This window comes from Ochotona curzoniae, unplaced genomic scaffold (genome assembly GCF_017591425.1).
Source record: "Ochotona curzoniae isolate NIBS_2020 unplaced genomic scaffold, NIBS_Ocur_1.0 contig_2210, whole genome shotgun sequence".
NCBI classification, from domain to species: domain Eukaryota; kingdom Metazoa; phylum Chordata; class Mammalia; order Lagomorpha; family Ochotonidae; genus Ochotona; species Ochotona curzoniae.
Window position 1 is genome coordinate 23,543,878 of NW_024465369.1, and position 17,577 is coordinate 23,561,454.

Here is a 17,577-nt window from a genome sequence, read left to right on the forward strand (position 1 = left end):
CCCAAATGACCATAAGAGCCAGGGTTGGCTCAGACTGAGGCCAGAAGCCATCCAGGGCATCCACGTGGGTGGCAGGGCCCAGGTACTTGAGCTGCTATCCGCTGTTTCTCAGATACATCAGCAGAGAGCTGGACTGACAGTGTAATAGCCTGTACTTCAATATGATGTGGACAACCCAGGTGGAACTTAACCCGCTGTGCCAAGTTGTCTGCGCTTAAGGAATCTGATCTTGTCAGTCCTTGATGTTTAAATTTCCCAAAGCAAGCAGAGATCACAGCAAGAAGAATGATCATGTGCCTTCAAGTCTTTAGGAAAAAGCCAGTACTGCTGCCTTTCATTGCTCTCTCATGCTTGGTCTTCTTTATTCCTCCACTTATGCCCTAACTATTCCAGTTTATTGTAATAGAGAAACAGATATGCCAGGAAGATAAGCCATGTTTATCCTGTGACTTCATGTACTCGGGTGGTGGAGAGTAGGCAGCAGGAAGCACTGCACCTTGAGAGCCACACCTTAAAAATTAGGAAGGTTTTGGAGGCATGGAAGCAGGGGAGTGATAGGATCGAACTGACATATCTTACATGTCTGACTCAGACTGCAGCTGGGGACTCCCTAATTAGAGTGCATTACAGCACTCTGGACAATGACAGAAGAAATATAGACTTTCTTTTTAAAATTACAAAAAAGCTCAGTCTTAAAGGGCTATGAATGCTCAAAGGAGAATATTAAGTGAATTTATAATATTATAACACATTTTTAAAAAGAGAATTGACAGTATACCATTAAGTGGTTTCTAAATTTGTTTTAGCTTCTTGTTGAAGTATTAATGAAAATACTATAATTCTTTAAAATATTTGTTCAAAGTTTATATACAAAGAAGTAGTATTAAAAAGTGTGAAAACCAGGATCCAGAAAGAAACTGGGTTCTTTTTTCACTCAAATGACAAAAAAAAAAAAAAAAAAAAAAAGAAGAAGAAAAGAAATTGAGCATTCATATCTTGGTTTATGCCTCACGTGCCTACAACAGCAAGGGCTGAGCCACGGCCAACCTGGGATTTCAATCTAGGTCTCCTCCATGGGTAGCAGGGACTTCAATCATGTAAGCCACCATCCCTGCCTCCTAGGGGAGCCTGGAAGGGGGAGCTAGGATTGAACCCAGATCCACTGATGTACAATGTGGGCATCTCAACCAGTGTCTCAAATGCTAGGCCAAAGCCTGCCTGCCCCAGAACATGGGGTCTTAACTTGATATTTAATACAGTGAGATAAAATTACTTAAATATTTCCTATGATTTTATGCATTTGTTTTCAGTGGCAACCCTGTCCAGATTCTTCCTTAGCAATGACTTTGAAAATCAATGTTATTTTTTGAAATGATCAATCTTCTTGCAAACACTACCCATAAATGTGTAGTAATCACAAATGAAAAAAACACATTAGAATGGAAAGAAATGTCAAGCTGGCAGCACTGCCTACAAACATATATAATCCCTAAAGTGCCCAGGCCATCTTCCCTGGCACATTCATACTGTTCGCTCATAGGATACCTGCAGTAATAGTCTTGAGTGATGATAACCTAGTCTTCTTAGAATCTTAACTGCTATGGTAATCAGAGCTACATTTAGAAAAACAAACAAAAACAGTATTTTGTCAATAATTTGGTCAAATGGAAAAATGGGGCCAGCAAGTGAGGCCGTGGCATGAAGGTTCAAGGGCTTCTCTCTAACAAGTGGAAAATGGGTTCCACGTTGGCAGGCGAGGCATGCATGACTACCCTGTTTACCTGAGTAGGAAAGTGGGACATGGAGGTCCAGTAGGGTGTGCATACTCAGGCATCATCTGAAAGAAATTAACAAAAACCTCCCCATGCGTGTGGAATGGTTCCTAAAACGCAAGAAAGGGACTTGGCAGGAAGAGCAGACATCTGTTTTCTCTTGTACTGAATAGGTTCACCAACCAGCAGATAGCTGCTTAGGGGCATGTGACAGCGCACTGTGTGGCACAGGGAAGACCTTCTGGGAGAGGCAACGCTACAGCCTGCTCATTTCACTGCCTGTTTACTGAAAAAAAAAAAAAAACCTGCAAGCTTGCCACCTGCCAGTCTTTTGACCCTGTGGCCCATGGAGGCCCTGGAGGGCTGACAGAAGTCATTCTGCGTATAGATTCCACCCATGCGGATTCAAGTTTGACACTGCTTTTGCTCATCATCTCAGTATCTTTTGTCTTCACAGAATCTATGTCTTGAATTGAAAACTGCACTCAACTAAATTCCTTCCAAGTTTAACAAACAACCCAAGGGAATTCCTACTTGCTAAGTTTTATTCACACACCCAATGGACATGATTTTTAAGGGCCTGTTTCTTAATTCTCAGTCTCTGTCCAGACTACAAAGAATGTCTTTTCCCCCTTACTTAAGTGACTTGATGTCTATACATGGCACTACCAAGCAAGGTACAGAGAACTAAAACATAAATGAAAACAGATTGGCTTGTAATGCTCTCAACCTTGCAGATTCTCAATTCATATTTTGAATATCTGTTGGATTTTTTTCCAGTCCAGGAAGCCAATTTTGTCAAACCACATTGTACCATATTCCCTTTTCCAACTAAATGCTCTTTTTTGTTGTTGTTCTGATTACATAAGAAAGCAAGCCTTTCATATGTGGCAATATCAGTTTCAACATGTTACTGTGCCCGGGTTAATTCACTGGAGAAAAGTGGCCTGTCATGAATGCCTTATCCTCCAACCACAGGAGCCAGACTGAAATTTCTTTTAAAAGATATCATTAGCCTCTCCCTCCCCAAAAGTGTGAACAGGTGCTCTTTATCCAAATAGCACAGACAGGCTGAGTCCAGATACTCAAAGCTTTGGGTCCTTGGCATAGAAGAAGAACTGCTGACATTTAAAATACCTTTTGTAACAATAATGAAAAAGAAAATTAGGCTCAGGACACTCAGGTCATTTCCAGGGGTCTGAAGAAACTGATAATACACAGAATGCTGGCACACAGCCAGAAATTGTGTACCACTCACCCCTACAGAGGAGGGAGGAAGGTCCCTTTTCCTGGCAAATTTCTAATATCAAGCTTTCCAAGATCTTTGAACAATGTTTATTACCAAGCCACGGGTAAGCTGGCATTCAAAGTACATGAGTGACATGGCACATAATGTCAATCGACACTTAGGCCAGTTTTGATTCAATGAATAGCAAAGAAGTCTTTATAAACAAAATACACTACACTGGCTATCACAGGCATGACCCCTAGGTGAGTGTGTGTGGGTCAATCTACGTAAGCCCTTTGCATTTTTAACAGAAACAAGTCTAGGTCTCTTTGTGTTTCAAGAGAAGCTATAAAACAATGGGTGTCCAACATTCCAGAGTGACAAACCAGACCACCTAAGGAGAGTGTGCAAGGAGCTGAGATTCTACCTCCTGCATGTCTGTAAGAGACAGGAAAGGCTGAAAATACACATTTCCATGAAGAAAACCACAGATGTGTTCGGGATCTCCAATGTGGGCTGCCAGTCTGTCACTGACAGCCAAGCAGACAGACTTCCAGTGGCCGCTCAGAAAGATTGATCTGCATCTCATGGAACTCATTGGGCACAACAAACTACATCTGACTCAAAAAACGGAGAACTCTGCTAGCGGAAAGGCTGTGTGAACGGGAAGGAATTATTGTTGGAGGGATGGTTTCCAAAGACCTCCTGCCTGTGGGTTACAACATCCCAGCAGAAAGAGGCCTAAGGCTTTAGCCACAAGGCAGTTCTCTGCTGCCAGGAACTACAGGGAGGGAGGGAGGGCAGGACTGGGTGGACAGCTCAGAAGAATGTTCAAAGCCTTTCATGGGAGCAAGCATCAGCTTACAGGGACACTAACACCAGGTCACATCACTATCAAAGGTCAAGACATTTCCCATCATTTACTGCTGCCTGAGAACCACCAGCAGCAAGCCAGTGGAGGAGTTGGAAACACAAACGCTTTAGAAATGAGAAGAAACTAACCATGTTCCAATCCCACAGAGCCTGTGTGGGGAGCATAGCTAGCTGATCTAGAGAAAGGGACAGCTTTGACACCTTGTCATCATACTGAACATTTCTGTCAAAGACACAGGAATGAACTTTTAAATGACAGGTGTTATGCACTTAGCATCGACAATCTGTTCTTGAAAATCAGATATTCAATATCACTATACAAATGAAGAGCCTAGTTCACATGATACTATATAGGAAGAAAAAGCATGTATTATTCATAAGTCAAAACTGGCAGTTAATTTCTAAAATGTAACCAGCTACACTTACTTCATGTTTTGCAATAAACAGTTATGTTGGGACAGAAGCCTTTAAAACTCTGCTTCCTGATCGCTAAATAATCAATACTGCTGACAAATAACTGCTTCGTAGGCCATGATGTCCCTCTCAGGTCTGCCAACATCGCTTCTGTTCCTCCTCAGCAGTTTCCAAAACCTTATATTCCTCACATTTTATAAACTGTTTGGAATGTAACTCAAGATTTTACTTACGCAGGTTATAGGTTTTAAAATCCTGTGCAGTTAGAGCCACATAAATACAGAAACAGTGAACATATATTTCATGGTATATGGATCTGAAAAATCAAGAAGCATTCTAACAAAGAAACATCAACCAGGAAGGCTTAACTGGAAAGAAGCCACTGAAAGGATATTGTGAAATAATGATGGCTGGAACAGTTACAATATCTCCCCAGATCCACCCAGAAGAGGAAGCTAGGGCGCTACTGAGGAAAGAAGAGTTGCTTTCTGAGTGTGTCCTCAAACACCTGGCCACCTGCCACCTAGAGAACCAGGCTTGATACTTTACAAGCCATTGTGCATACCAGGTATGCTATAATAAGCAAGCATGTCTATACACACCTCAGGACTGCTGTCTTCCTGAAATGCCACGGGGAGTGCTCTATGATTACAAATAGAATCATCATGGTCTTCATATTTACAGTTAATTTTTTCCTGTTCAACAAAATCTAACTCAAAAAAAGCTTGAAAAATATTCACTGGCAAGAACTACTTTAGAGAGGCAGCAATCAATCTCTTTTTTTGTGTGTTGATTCTTTTACTCAAAGTAAATCTCTAGCCTGGTAACTAAACACATTTTCTTCAAAAAAAAATTTCTCCATAATTACAGAAATTTCTCCAGTCTGCACTGTAGGGACTAGGCTTTCAGATGTGGCCTGAGCTCATAGGCAATTAAGACTGGGGCACAAACAGCAACTCGGTGAACTGCAACTCCTGGACACCTCTGTCACAGAATATAAACATGTAAGAGATGCATGCCATTTCAGGGGACATTCTCTCCTCCAATTCTTAGTTTACCAATCTGCTGTCCTATCAGCTTGAGAATTATGATTAGTGATTTAGGTCATGTAAGAGCGAATTTTCATCAAAACTACCTAAGGCATGGTTACTTTTGAAAAGCAATTGGTAGCTTGGATTTTAACTTTGATGATAAACCTAATGTGAGAAGAGACACTAATTGGCTGCTACATGTATGTTGAAATTATGATCTTGCAGGTAAAAACTTGTAGGTCAACTATCAAAAGAATAAGCTTTTAAGAAAAATATTCTATCACAGTAATCTCTATTCATACTATGCTAAAGTATGTGAACTGGGAAACATTGTACCCATTTTAAAATCTGAATTTTTCAACAATATTCCTTATCTACAGTACTAAAAACCTCAGTGGAAATAGTCATGACTAAAGTCCTTATTGTAGACTTAATCCCACAAATATCTAAAAATGATTGACTCTTCTACAAAAATAGCACCTGTAGCTGATATTTACATTAGAAATTACCAGCCAAAGCAATTTAAGTGCTAGTTTCAAACTCTTTTAAAATATGATATCAATAAACACTTACCTTGTGAAGTACCCCTAAGATGTAGTGAGTTTTTGAGCAGTGACATCCCTTTTGTTTTCATTTGGAAAGCATATTTACTGAGAGAAGAGAGAATGCATACGTGCACAAGAAGGATTTTCCATTCACTGGTTCACTCCGCAAATGGGTATAATGGCAGCAACTGAGCTGATCTGAACCTAGAGCTAGTTCCAGGTCTCCCACGTGGCTGCAGGGATCCAAGGACTTGAGCCAACTTCTAATGTTTTCCCTGCTGGATGGGAAGTGAAGCAGCCAGGACATGAACCGGTGTCTGTAGGGGATGCTGGCACTGCAAGCTTAGCCTGTTGAGCCACCACATTGGCCCCCAAGCAGTTTGTTTCGTTTTTCGTTAAGGGGAAGAGGTTGTGGTTGCAGCAGGTTAAGCTGCTAGGGATGCCCAAGTCCCATAGCAGAGGGCCAGTTCTGCTTCTAATCTAGCTTCCTGCTAATGTATCCTAGGAGGCAGCAGGCTGATGTGCATGGCCCCTACCACCCACACGAGAGAACCAGATCGAGTTCTGGGCTCCTGGCTTTGGCTTGGCTCAGTGCTGGATGTTGTAGGCATGAGAGAAGTGAACTATCACATGGAAGACCTCTTTGTCTTTTCTTATTTTACCTTTCAAGTCAATGAAAAACAGAAAAACACACCATTTTGTAGATAACAGTACAGGGGGTTGGCATTGTGGCATAGCAGTTAAAGCCCCCATTCGCTATGTTAGTATGCCATATGGGTTTCAGTCAGTGTCCCAGCTGTTGCACTTGCCTGGTAAAAGCAGTGCTAAGATGGCCCAAGTGCATGGGCCCCTGCTACTCACATGGGGGACTTGGAAGAAGCTCCTGGCTTCAGCAAGGCCCAGACCCCAGCTGTTGTGGCTATTCAGGGAGTGAATCAGTAGATAGAAGATCTGTCTCCCTCTCTTTCTGAAACTCTTTCAGATAAATCAATCTTAATTAAAAAAGAAAAAAAATCTTAAAAGACAAAACCAAAAACTACATTAAAGGCTCATAACTCTTGAGCATATCTCGTGCTATTTCTTGATTTACTGGTGAGGTTACATAATTTATTGTGGTTATTGTATCCATTTATAAATCCCTCTTCATACTTTAGATGTTAAGGAACAAGCTTTAGCATCAGTGCTATTGAGGATGGGCTGGAGAAGGGACCTAGGCCACCGTGGGGGAGGCAGGGATGCACAGCATGACAGAAAAGCAAATATTACACTTCAGAACCCAAGCTATGGAAAAGAGAAGGCATGACTGGCTCTTCACTCACCTTTGCCATTTGAGCTTGAACTCCGCTAGCCTTCAGGGCAGACACAGCTTTCTGAGCCGCCGCAGGACTGTCAAAGTCGACAAAACCATAACCTGAAATGCAAAACACATTTGATTTTTAAGCTTGTCTTTCATGATGTCAGAAGGAGTCAAAGTAGGACTTGGCTTTGCTTCTTGATCAGGCAACAGAGAGGAAAATGTGTTGACAGGTCCCGGTATTGCCAGCCACATGGCGGCAGCATCCTTGGGCTCTGCCTCCCCTTCTCCCACCTGCTGTGGGATGCCGTGGGGCAGCTCTTTCCTAGTCACCCTCTTAGATATCCTGTCGCTGCAAAAAAGAAATTACACTTAAATTGCTATCCACAGGTTAGGAAAAAACAAACACACAGTTGTGATGGGGATGAACTTAAAAACATGATTTTGATGATGCACAAAATTATGGAACAATCCCTTCCAGCTTTACAAATGCCCCTAACAAAACTTAAGATCATGCTAGAGACAAACTTTACTTTTCAAGTCATCGAAATAAGTACAGGCAATTAGATATTCACAATACAAGATAATTTTACTAATGGTGCATGTTTAAAAACATCATCACCTTAAAATGTAGCTCATCTCTACCAAAAAAGACAGCATTACAGATAACCCACAGAGCTGATTGATGCCCTAAAGTGCTGAAAATAAGGTCATCCCTTAAGAGAGGAGCTGGTTCAGAACTTACTTGTCCACAGCTTTACACACATTTTGAATGAATACGTCTTTTCTGCTTTCCCAGATCACAATGAATAAAAAATGAGAAACTTGGGAAAGGAACAGAGTAGGACAAGAACAGGATGTCTACAAAGATAAGCATGTGGATTGTCTCTCAGCAAAGACACACTAAGCTGGCCTGGCAAGGTAGCCTAGTGGCTAACGTCCTCACCTGGCATGTGCGCCAGGATCACATATGGGCACTGGTTCATGTCCCAGCTGCCCTGCGCTTCCTATCCAGTTCCCTGTGTGTGGCCTGGGAAAGCAGTGGAGGATGGGAAGAATAATAATAATGAAAAGCCTTGGGACCCTGCCCCTGCCTGGGTGACCCTGGAAGAGGCTCCTGGCTCCTGGCTTCAGATTGGCTGAGCTCCAGCTGTTGCCCATTTGGAGAGTGAAATCAGTGGATGGAAGATCTGTTCTATGCATCTCCTCTCTGTATATCTACCTTTCCAATAAAAAGAAATCTTAAAAACAGACACCATGTGAAGATCAGGATTTAGCATGAGAGCAAACCCCCCAGGTATCAACAAATACTTTGAGCACCACTGGACGGAAATAGCCAAACTCAGGGTTTTTTTTTTCCTTTTTACTGTGATAACTATAAAGTTAGTAAGAAAACAGTTATAGCCAGGGTACCAGATAAAATTTCCTTTTGCAATTTCCATCTATTAACATTAATTTTACATAAGACATTTTGTGTAAGTATAGTTCCATTTGGAGGTGGGCTAGAAGAGCTATAAGCACTTATTTCTGTTAGGAAGATATCATAATTTAGAAAGTGATGTTTGTGTCAGTGTAGACATACACCAAACAAGTCAAATAGGAAGTTCAGGAGTATTAGTATCACAAAAACTGCCCAGTAAATAAGTTGTAATGCAATGGCATGGACTGTTGATTATAGAAACAGGTGTTTTAGGAGAGATGGATGCTAAAGCTGAAACACAAAGCAGCTCCATTATATGACTCAGAATTGGATTGAAATAAGGCTTAGTTTGATTCTGACAGTTGAAATGGTCAGGCTGGAAAGAAACAACTGAAACAATTGCCAGGTTAGACGAGAAAACAGAGTCTGTTATTTAGAAAGGATGCTATGTTAATGTGTAACATTTGATTCCATGGTGACATTCACAGGCACACACTCTTCTCTGCTACACACAATTTCAGGTGGTAGTAAATGAACACCTGCTGACATGGTAATCGTTTCCACTGATGGATTTTAAATTTTTTCCCTCCAATTTTCCTATTATCAATAAATTGCCATGATACAGCTCCTCCTGATGCACAATTTTTTCCTCCAATTTTTCTACTCCCAATACTTTTCAATGAACAGAAGATCTTGATGCTGATATTACTGTACTGATGTTACTATGTGCTCAGGTAACATTAGTACTCTTCTGTTATGTCTAATGGAAAAAAAAATCCACAGTGGTTACATTTTCCTGAACTGTTTACCTTCTTTTCTGGCCTTTTCTAATGCTCGCCAGACTAGCTGTTTGTTTGCCAAAGACAGATACAAGTGGGTAAGCATACAACCCTGTGCTCTTTCACAGTTCTCCGTGCTATTTTCAAGAGACACGAAAATTTCATACAATAGGAGTTACACAGATTTCATGGGCTCTGTTAGGCCTATGTGCATAAATACATTTTCAAAGGTGGGACTCACTGTATAACCCAGCAGCCAGCCACTTGTTGACATGGGTCTGGAAGATTCTTGTAGGTCTCAGGGCCAGTAAGGTGAGGGGAAGGGTGGAGGTGTTGTCACATTGTGAAGACTGAATCATGGAAACAGCTCTGTTTCCCATTTTGGCTTTGGCCACTAAGGAAACAGGAGGGCATTCTGTAACAACATGAAGTTTCCTGCCCTTATGCTTATATCTCTTGTAGTCTTGGCTTATTCCCAACCATAAGATATGTGTATGCATTCTGGTTTTACCTGCAGCTCAGCAAGTAAACATAATCAGTTTCACAATCAATCCTTTGTGAGTTTTCAGGCCCTGAACTGCCATGTATTCAACAACAAACGGATATTTAAATACCAATCTATTTAAACAATAGATATTTAAATACAAACACTGGTACTGTTGCTAAACTTTGACTTAAGCGGAAATGTATAATAATCACCTTGCACTTTTAAAATTGAACAGGTGAAGCTCATGTTATTTAGGTTAATGTTTCATTCGCTAAGTTTTGTGCAAAATAGACGTTCCAAAATGTGTTTTGAGGTGTTTTCTGATCTTCTAAGATCTTTTATTTCCATGTAAAACATTGATCAATTTAATCTCACATTAGTACTCAAATTGGCACTGGTCACACTTGTTCTCTAAAATCTGTCCATTTCGTCTCTGTGTTATCTAGAAACATACCTGTCTCTTCCAGTTAATGGTGGTAACATGTCATCTAACTTTATTATGAGGCAAGTGTTACTCGATTTGTCCTCAAATAATAATTTCTCCTGTGTGTACTCAGTGTCACTTCCAGGGTTTTCTACACTCACTCCTGTTTACGCTTTCTAGTTGCCCACTTACCCACTCCCTCACCAGATACCCACAAACACTTGGTGCAGCTTGTGAGGGGTGGAAAGTCCCAGAAAGTTTCAGCATCCCCACACACAAAGGCAGTATCTCCCGAGACCCACTCTAAGGGCAGGCCTGCAGGAGACTCACTCTGTATTCTGTTAAGAAGTAACACAGCTCCCTCCATTTTTATCTGCCAACCCTTTCCAAGTCACTCAGCCTCTGCGTTATGCCGGCGTGCTAGGTTTTGCGCCTGTTTAGTTTTCACTCCTGTCTTCTCCAGCTGCTGTGGAGCACTCTGTGGAACTCTGGCTTCTGGAAAGGGTGATGTTCTGTCTGATGTGTGGTGGACAATTCAAGGAGGAAGATCTCGGAGCCCCTTCCTTGCATAACGAGGGCAGTTCTGTTTTTCAGCAGGCTGGGTTGCCACACAAGATTTCTCTTGGAGCCAGGAAGAAGAGGAGGAGTGCTGGGGTAAGACTAAAACCACTGGTGCACTGGGATTTCTGTCTTGGTCTAAAACCGACGTTCCTGTTTCATGCCTGTAAGAGCCTAGGTTTCTTCATGAAACCAAAAGGATGTTTTTGTATGTCCTTGTGATCCCCAATCACTTATAAATGTTAAATGAAGACTCATCTCAGCAACTAAGTGTATGCATTACAGCCTACAATTTGGCTCTCCAGTTTAATTCACTTTAATTATTTATTGGACATCATTTTACAGAAAGCACAGGCTAGTCACTGTCACGAGGCAAAATGGCCTTCATGTGCCCTGTTGACTAAACATGGGATTAGGTATCTGCCACAATAGCGTCTTTAAACCCCGGGCACTCTGAAGAAGAGACAGACATACAAAGAACCACTTGAAGTCTAGATTAAAGCAAAAGGCTGGCTTACAAGGAAAGGCCTGACTATAGGGTTGGTTCACTTATGCTCTCAGCCTTTTTCAGACTATGCTAAGCCACTGCCCCGTCACCACTACTTGAAAACCTGGAGCCTAATTAATGAGGAGATTTGCCTTCTCTGCCTGTTCCTGTCAACCTTATTTCAATTCATGGGGTCAGTCGTTAGACCCAAAGTCAGCTGACTCCATTCTTCCCTTTTCCGAGAAATCACGTGCCTATTGTTGGGATGCTATATCATTATAAGTCTGAACCGCCGAGACTCCGGGCTGCCTACTGTAGACACCTCCTGTTCCGCTCCTGGAGCTGGATGAGCTCATTCTAATTACATGGAAAACTGAAGGTCAGTGCATCACATTAATGCAGCAGCATATTTCAAAGCGGCACATGACCTCCCCTCCCTAGTACAATTTGGTCAGTGAAAATGGTTCTCTCCTCCCTGCTGCCAATATTGTCAACAGGCATTCAGTGGAGAACAATTGGGAGTATTGAAACATGTAATTAAGTACTGCTTAAAACGACTCTATTCTAATTAATAGAGCCAATTTGCACAATATGTAATCTTTTCAGTTCTTTAGTACAGTCCAATGGTCTTCAGTAAGCAGCTCTAATCTCCTCAGGCACAGAAAAGAAAAGCTATTTTCTAACTCTACTCCCCTTTTAAAAGCAAGGGGCTAAATGCCAACTAGTATTTTGAATGTTAACTCTTACTGGCGCCAAATCTGGAATTCTGGCAAACTGTGAGCCGCTGTAGGGTTTGCAGCCAAACTTTAACCAGGGACAAACATAAACAATACGCTCACGTTGTGCAAGACAGAAATGGATGACATATAATAACACAGGGGCAGTTTTGAAACCAAAGATCAGGTTTAAAATTTCATCGGCTCGCTAAAGCTATGATTTAGCAAATAAGCAGCCAAGAACACATACCTTTGCATTTGTTCGTTGTTTTATCCAAAATTGCCTTGGTGGAGACTATTTTCCCATATCTAGAAAAGCAAAAAAAAATTTTGCTTAAATTAGGAAAAAGCACTTACAAAAAATTCTTATAAATGTCTAAGTCTAAAGAATACATATATTTTCAAAACAGCTGCAAACATGATAGTACAAGACAGTTCACTAAGGGACCAGGAAAGAAGAATTCAGAAAACTAAATTTAAGGGGTAGGGGGAAGTGGGAGGGCTGTTTTCTTCTATTTGAATCTTGGGATTATAATTTGATGTTTATGAAGAGTAGGTACTTACCTGACAATTCTGGGACAAAAGCATTGAGTGTGAGTTGTATAATAACTATTTTGTTTCTGACTACTCTATGTCTGTAGTCAAGCAAGCACAAAGCTAAGTGCGAGGCTACAGAGTTACTACAGGAAAGTACTGTGAGCCACACAGCCCTTATGACATCACAACAGGGGCTAGCTGCCCGCAGTGGCTTTCTCTGCAGCTCTGTGGACAGCGCTGCACGGCTCTAGGGCACCAGGGACTAGGAGGTGCGTGTGCCCACATGCAGAGGTTGGACCCAGTGGTTACACAGCGGCTTTGTATCGATTACTTGTATGACTGTTTACAAATACATTAGCATCATTGTAACTAAGCATGCAGTACAATCATTGATGTCCATGTGTGCACATACAAAAACAAAACCAAACAACCAAGAATATAACACAATGAACCGGGAGTTAATAACTGATTTTACGAGGGTTTTTATGGGAATGTGCTTAATTCCTTAATCTGTCACAGAAGTTGAGGAAGATGGAGGAAAAAATGTACAACAGCCAATGAACTCTTATTAAAAATGAAGTGACAGATTATGTGTATTAAATAACATCTCAGAACGTAAACAACAAGGACTGCTTCTATGCCTGTCTCTTAAACCACTGTGGGCCAGGGGTAGGGAACTTTCGATAGGTGATTTTTAAAATGTCAAAAAAAAATATCAGCCTTTGGAAAGCACATGATTTCACCTGAGAGTCTAGCTTCTTCATTAATACACGGTAAATTACATAATTTGACTCTCCTATACCTTTAACTTAAAAATTCCACATCTGCTCTACTGGAAACTTTCTCATGACTGATGTTGTGGAATAAGAAGAATCTTATATGTCTAGGGAAGTAGAAGGGGGGCATTTTAATCTGTTGGGAATACTACAGATGTCTATTCTGTGAGCACACAGTTTGACCACCTTTCTCCTCTAGTTAATTTCCCCCATTTTTACTCTGCGTAATCATGTAATCAAATGATTACCAACTAGGCATGAAAGAAAAAATAATTCAAGGTTTATATGATGAATGCATCCAAGAGGTATAAAGGTGTAACAACACCTTCCATTCCCTGTAGATTCCAAGCATTTTTAACACTAACACACATCGCTAAGCTCACTGAAAAAAAAACCATTAACTTTTAACTCCACAAATGAGAAAGTGACATAAAGACCACCTTTTAGCAGCCATTTATTGCCCTAGATCACATGTTTGAGATTTATCAGCAAACTGCTTTGCTCAAGTATCCCATTTGAGCATTTTTAGACCACATCCTTGCCTGAGCCTGAGATGAGATCTTTTCAAAAACAGGAGTGGGGTTGAAGTGGGCCTGGGGAGTTGGTAGTATTACCATTTAAGATAAGAGGCTTGAAAATCAGAGGTGGAGAATCTGTCTGAGACCTCAGAGTTCAGGGCATTTTGTAAACCAAACATATGACTTTTAAGAGAGAATATTTAATGACGGGAAGGCAAAGGAGATGGGGAGATATGGGAGAAGGCAAAGAGAAAAGATTTTGGTAGGACTAACAGTGCATGCTACATTTTCTTTTGAATTTGGCTCTGGTTTTGCAATTCTTACTTTTTGTGTTTGAGAGACAGAGGGCAAGCTTCCATTTGTTGGTTCACTCGCCCCACACACTCCCAACATTTGGGGCTAGGCCAGAACAAGCCACGAGCCAGAGAAACTCAATCCAAGTTGTCTGCATGGATGGCAGGGGCCCAACTACTTGAGCCATCACTGCTCACTCCCAGGGTGCATAACAACAGGAGCTGGCGAAGGACTGGACTTGAACCCAGGCACTCTGATGTTACGATGTGAGCATTCTCGCTGGCATTTTAACTGCTAAGCCAAATGCCTGCCACAGTTTTGACTGTCTTTGAACTCTGCTACTATGAGTCCATTAGTCATCACTTCCGCATCTACGCCACGGACAACTCTGTCTTCTGGGCCCAACACTCTGATAGCATTCTACCTCTCCTGGCCCTCCTTCACAGTTTTCTTCTTCCTCTTAACTGAGTACTTTGATCAAATGTGGTAACTGGTCCTCAACCTCTCTCTTTTGCAGGTTATCCCCCTCCTCTAGGGCACAATTATACCCAACGCATCTCTGGTGACATCCATTTCTCCTAATTTTCCCCCTCCCTCCAATGCCACCAAAGCTTTGATGTCTCACCCCTTTGAATTTAACTATTTTCGCGTTTTCTTCCAATAGCTACATGTCTAATTGTTACCCAATATCCAATACATATCTTTGTCTTCTCATGTAATTTACATCCCTTTGTCATTCAATAGTGTAGTCACTCTCTGAGGAGTCTTTATTCCACAAAATTTGTCTTTATTTCCTAAATTTCCTAAGTCATTCTGGGTTGTGGAGTCTAGTGGTTTCCTGCACGAATCCATCAACAGATGTGTAACTGGACAAAATCCTGACAATTCACATTCCCCATCTTCTACCAAGGTTGAGACATCAACTCAGTTACCTGCTTCTGAATTTTATTTCTGTTAGACTTCTATCGTCACTGAGCTTGGGCTTATGCCAAATGTACATAGTGGTTTTCCTTGTCCCCAGCCTCTGGTCCTTCCAAGAGGATCTGTCTTTTTGCTGCACTGATTTGTCTTAAGCATCCTATTAAGCATACCTGTCCATATGTCCACTTAAATTTCTATGCACTATCTTACTGCACTCAGGCCTGAACGTGATGGATCCATTCAACCATCATCTGTTCCATGAAACCAGCTCTAACCTTCTAACCCATTTCATAAGAACCCAAAGCTTGAAAAGGAATAGTATTTATATTGTCATTGCAACTTATCACAAGTGGAAGATTTTGAAAATAGTAACTTCTTTACACTCCGAGTATGAAAGAACAAAATAGGAAGTCTCTCCTACCATGGCACTGAGATTCATTCATTTTTCAGATCCATGTAATTTTTGTTTGTTTGGCACATACAAAACAAGTATGTCTGGGCTGCTGTTGTGGTGCAGCAAGTTAAGCCACTGCTTACAACACTGGCATCTAGTATCAAAGCAGTGGTTCAAGGCCTTGCTGCTCTTCTTCTGATTCAAGATCCTTCTGATGTTCCTAGGAAAGCATCAGAATATGGTCCAATGGATCCCTGCCACCTATGTGGGAAGCTGAAATGGATTTCGTGGCTCCTGATACGGGCCTGGCCTAGACCTGGGCAGCCCTTACAGATAATCAGCAAGTATTCTATTATCAAATATCTCTGCCTACAAGAGTAACAGACCTTTGAGTACAAATTCATAAATCAACCAGATGTTTTGGAGCTTTAGTTTATGGACCATTTGGGGAGTGAACCAGTGGATAGAAGTTCTCTCTTTTGCCCTGTGTCTTTCCTTCTTTGACATTCCGCCTTTCAAATAAATAAATCTTTAAATAAAAGTGTATAGCTAATGTAATAGCTAATGTGGATAGCTAATGGCTGAAATAGGGTAGGTAGAAAAGACAGTTCTGAAATTTTACTTCCCATTTTGGAAATACAGCATTAACAGATTTTTCTGTTTTAAGGTTTGTTTATTTTAGGAGGAGGGAGACAGGGAAGGAGTCAGTGAGTGAGCGAGCACGCTGGCATCTACTGGTTCACTTCCCAGATTCCCTTAAAAACAGGGAATAGAGCCAGACTGAACTTGTTACCTGGAACTCCGTCTGACTTGCCCATATGAGTAATGGGGCCTTAAGGACTAGAGCCACATCATTTGCTACCTCTCACAGTGCACATTAGCAGGACGCTGGATCAGGAGCAGAGCCAGGACTCAAATCTGATCATACAGGCATCTGAACTGGCATCTTAACCACTATACCAAAGGCTCTCTGCAGAAATAAGCAGTTTTGTTGGCATGTCAAGAAGGCCAGGAAAGATTGGGATGCAAATTATAGAGCAGAGCCATCCATCAAAGAGTCCCGAGAACAGCAAAGGGACGGCGGGGACATAGTAGCTACCACCTTCCACAACTTGTAGTCCTTGCAGTAAGACTGAAGAATGGGTGAGAGGCAAGCTTTACAGATAATCAGCATTTAGTATGGTTCCACAAACCACCACCAGTGCTTACAGAGGTAACAGATTTCTGAGCACAAATTCATAGAGCAACAGATGATCATCACTCCTCGCTCCTACATGCAGCTTAATTTGGGTAAACAATCACCTTAAAGAAGGACATTCAGGAACTGAGAGAGAAGACAGAAGGCAAGCCCTAGAATTTAATGGAAAAAAAAAAAAGAAACACAACAACAACAACAACAAATGTGACCATGAAGATTTTGTGAATTCCATCTACCCTGAAAGTAACAGGGCTCACGCTACAGCCCTTGCTACTAAGAATGTAATATTCTGTGCTAAGGATGCTTAATCCACTGCAGAGGAAGCCCTGACAGGATAAAGAATAATTATGAGCCTATAGTACGGAACAATTAGGATTTGAACAGAGGATAACAAGTAAAAATTATTTTAGTTGATAATGCTCAGAATCTTTTAAAAATTTCTTACTTTTTACCATAACCTCAGATCATTTTTTTCCTGGTTTCATTCACACCCCCTTTCATTTGCTGTAACAAATCAAATTATGCTTTACTTTGCACTGAGCAAATAAAGGTTAATTTTCTCCTCAGCTCCTGTCACTTCATTCTTCCTAAATTCCTTTTGTTAAGTTACCTTGATTACAAAAGAAACATATGCTTACTGTAGTTAGAAAACACAGTAAAGTAGTGGAGTTGAAACATTAAAATCACTCGAGGTCCTGGATATGAATATCGGTGCATACATTTAGAGTTTGTCTAATGTATACAGATGTGCTCATGCACACACACTTGCGTGTGCAAACACACCTTCTTCTCCTCAAGGGAATGTGTTGCTTTTGGAAATGCCCAGTTACAAGCCCAGGGCAGCAGAGTCCACTCCCACCATCACCAACAGATGGCGATCATGGTTGATGAGTTCTAGGAATACGGGTCAC

General features: G+C 41.3%; 1 protein-coding gene across 5 annotated transcripts in view; it reads right to left on the bottom strand.

The window, feature by feature from the left end:
* Positions 1 to 17,577, bottom strand: part of RBMS1 (RNA binding motif single stranded interacting protein 1) — a 225,397-nt gene that overhangs the window by 32,378 nt on the left and 175,442 nt on the right. For all 5 annotated transcript variants that reach the window (XM_040971627.1, XM_040971624.1, XM_040971626.1 and 2 more), the window contains exons 3-4: positions 12,279 to 12,337; positions 7,183 to 7,274 (exon numbers count right to left, since the gene is read on the bottom strand). In XM_040971627.1, coding sequence (XP_040827561.1) covers positions 7,183 to 7,274; positions 12,279 to 12,337 — 151 coding nt within the window. The remainder of the gene's footprint in view (positions 1 to 7,182; positions 7,275 to 12,278; positions 12,338 to 17,577) is intronic.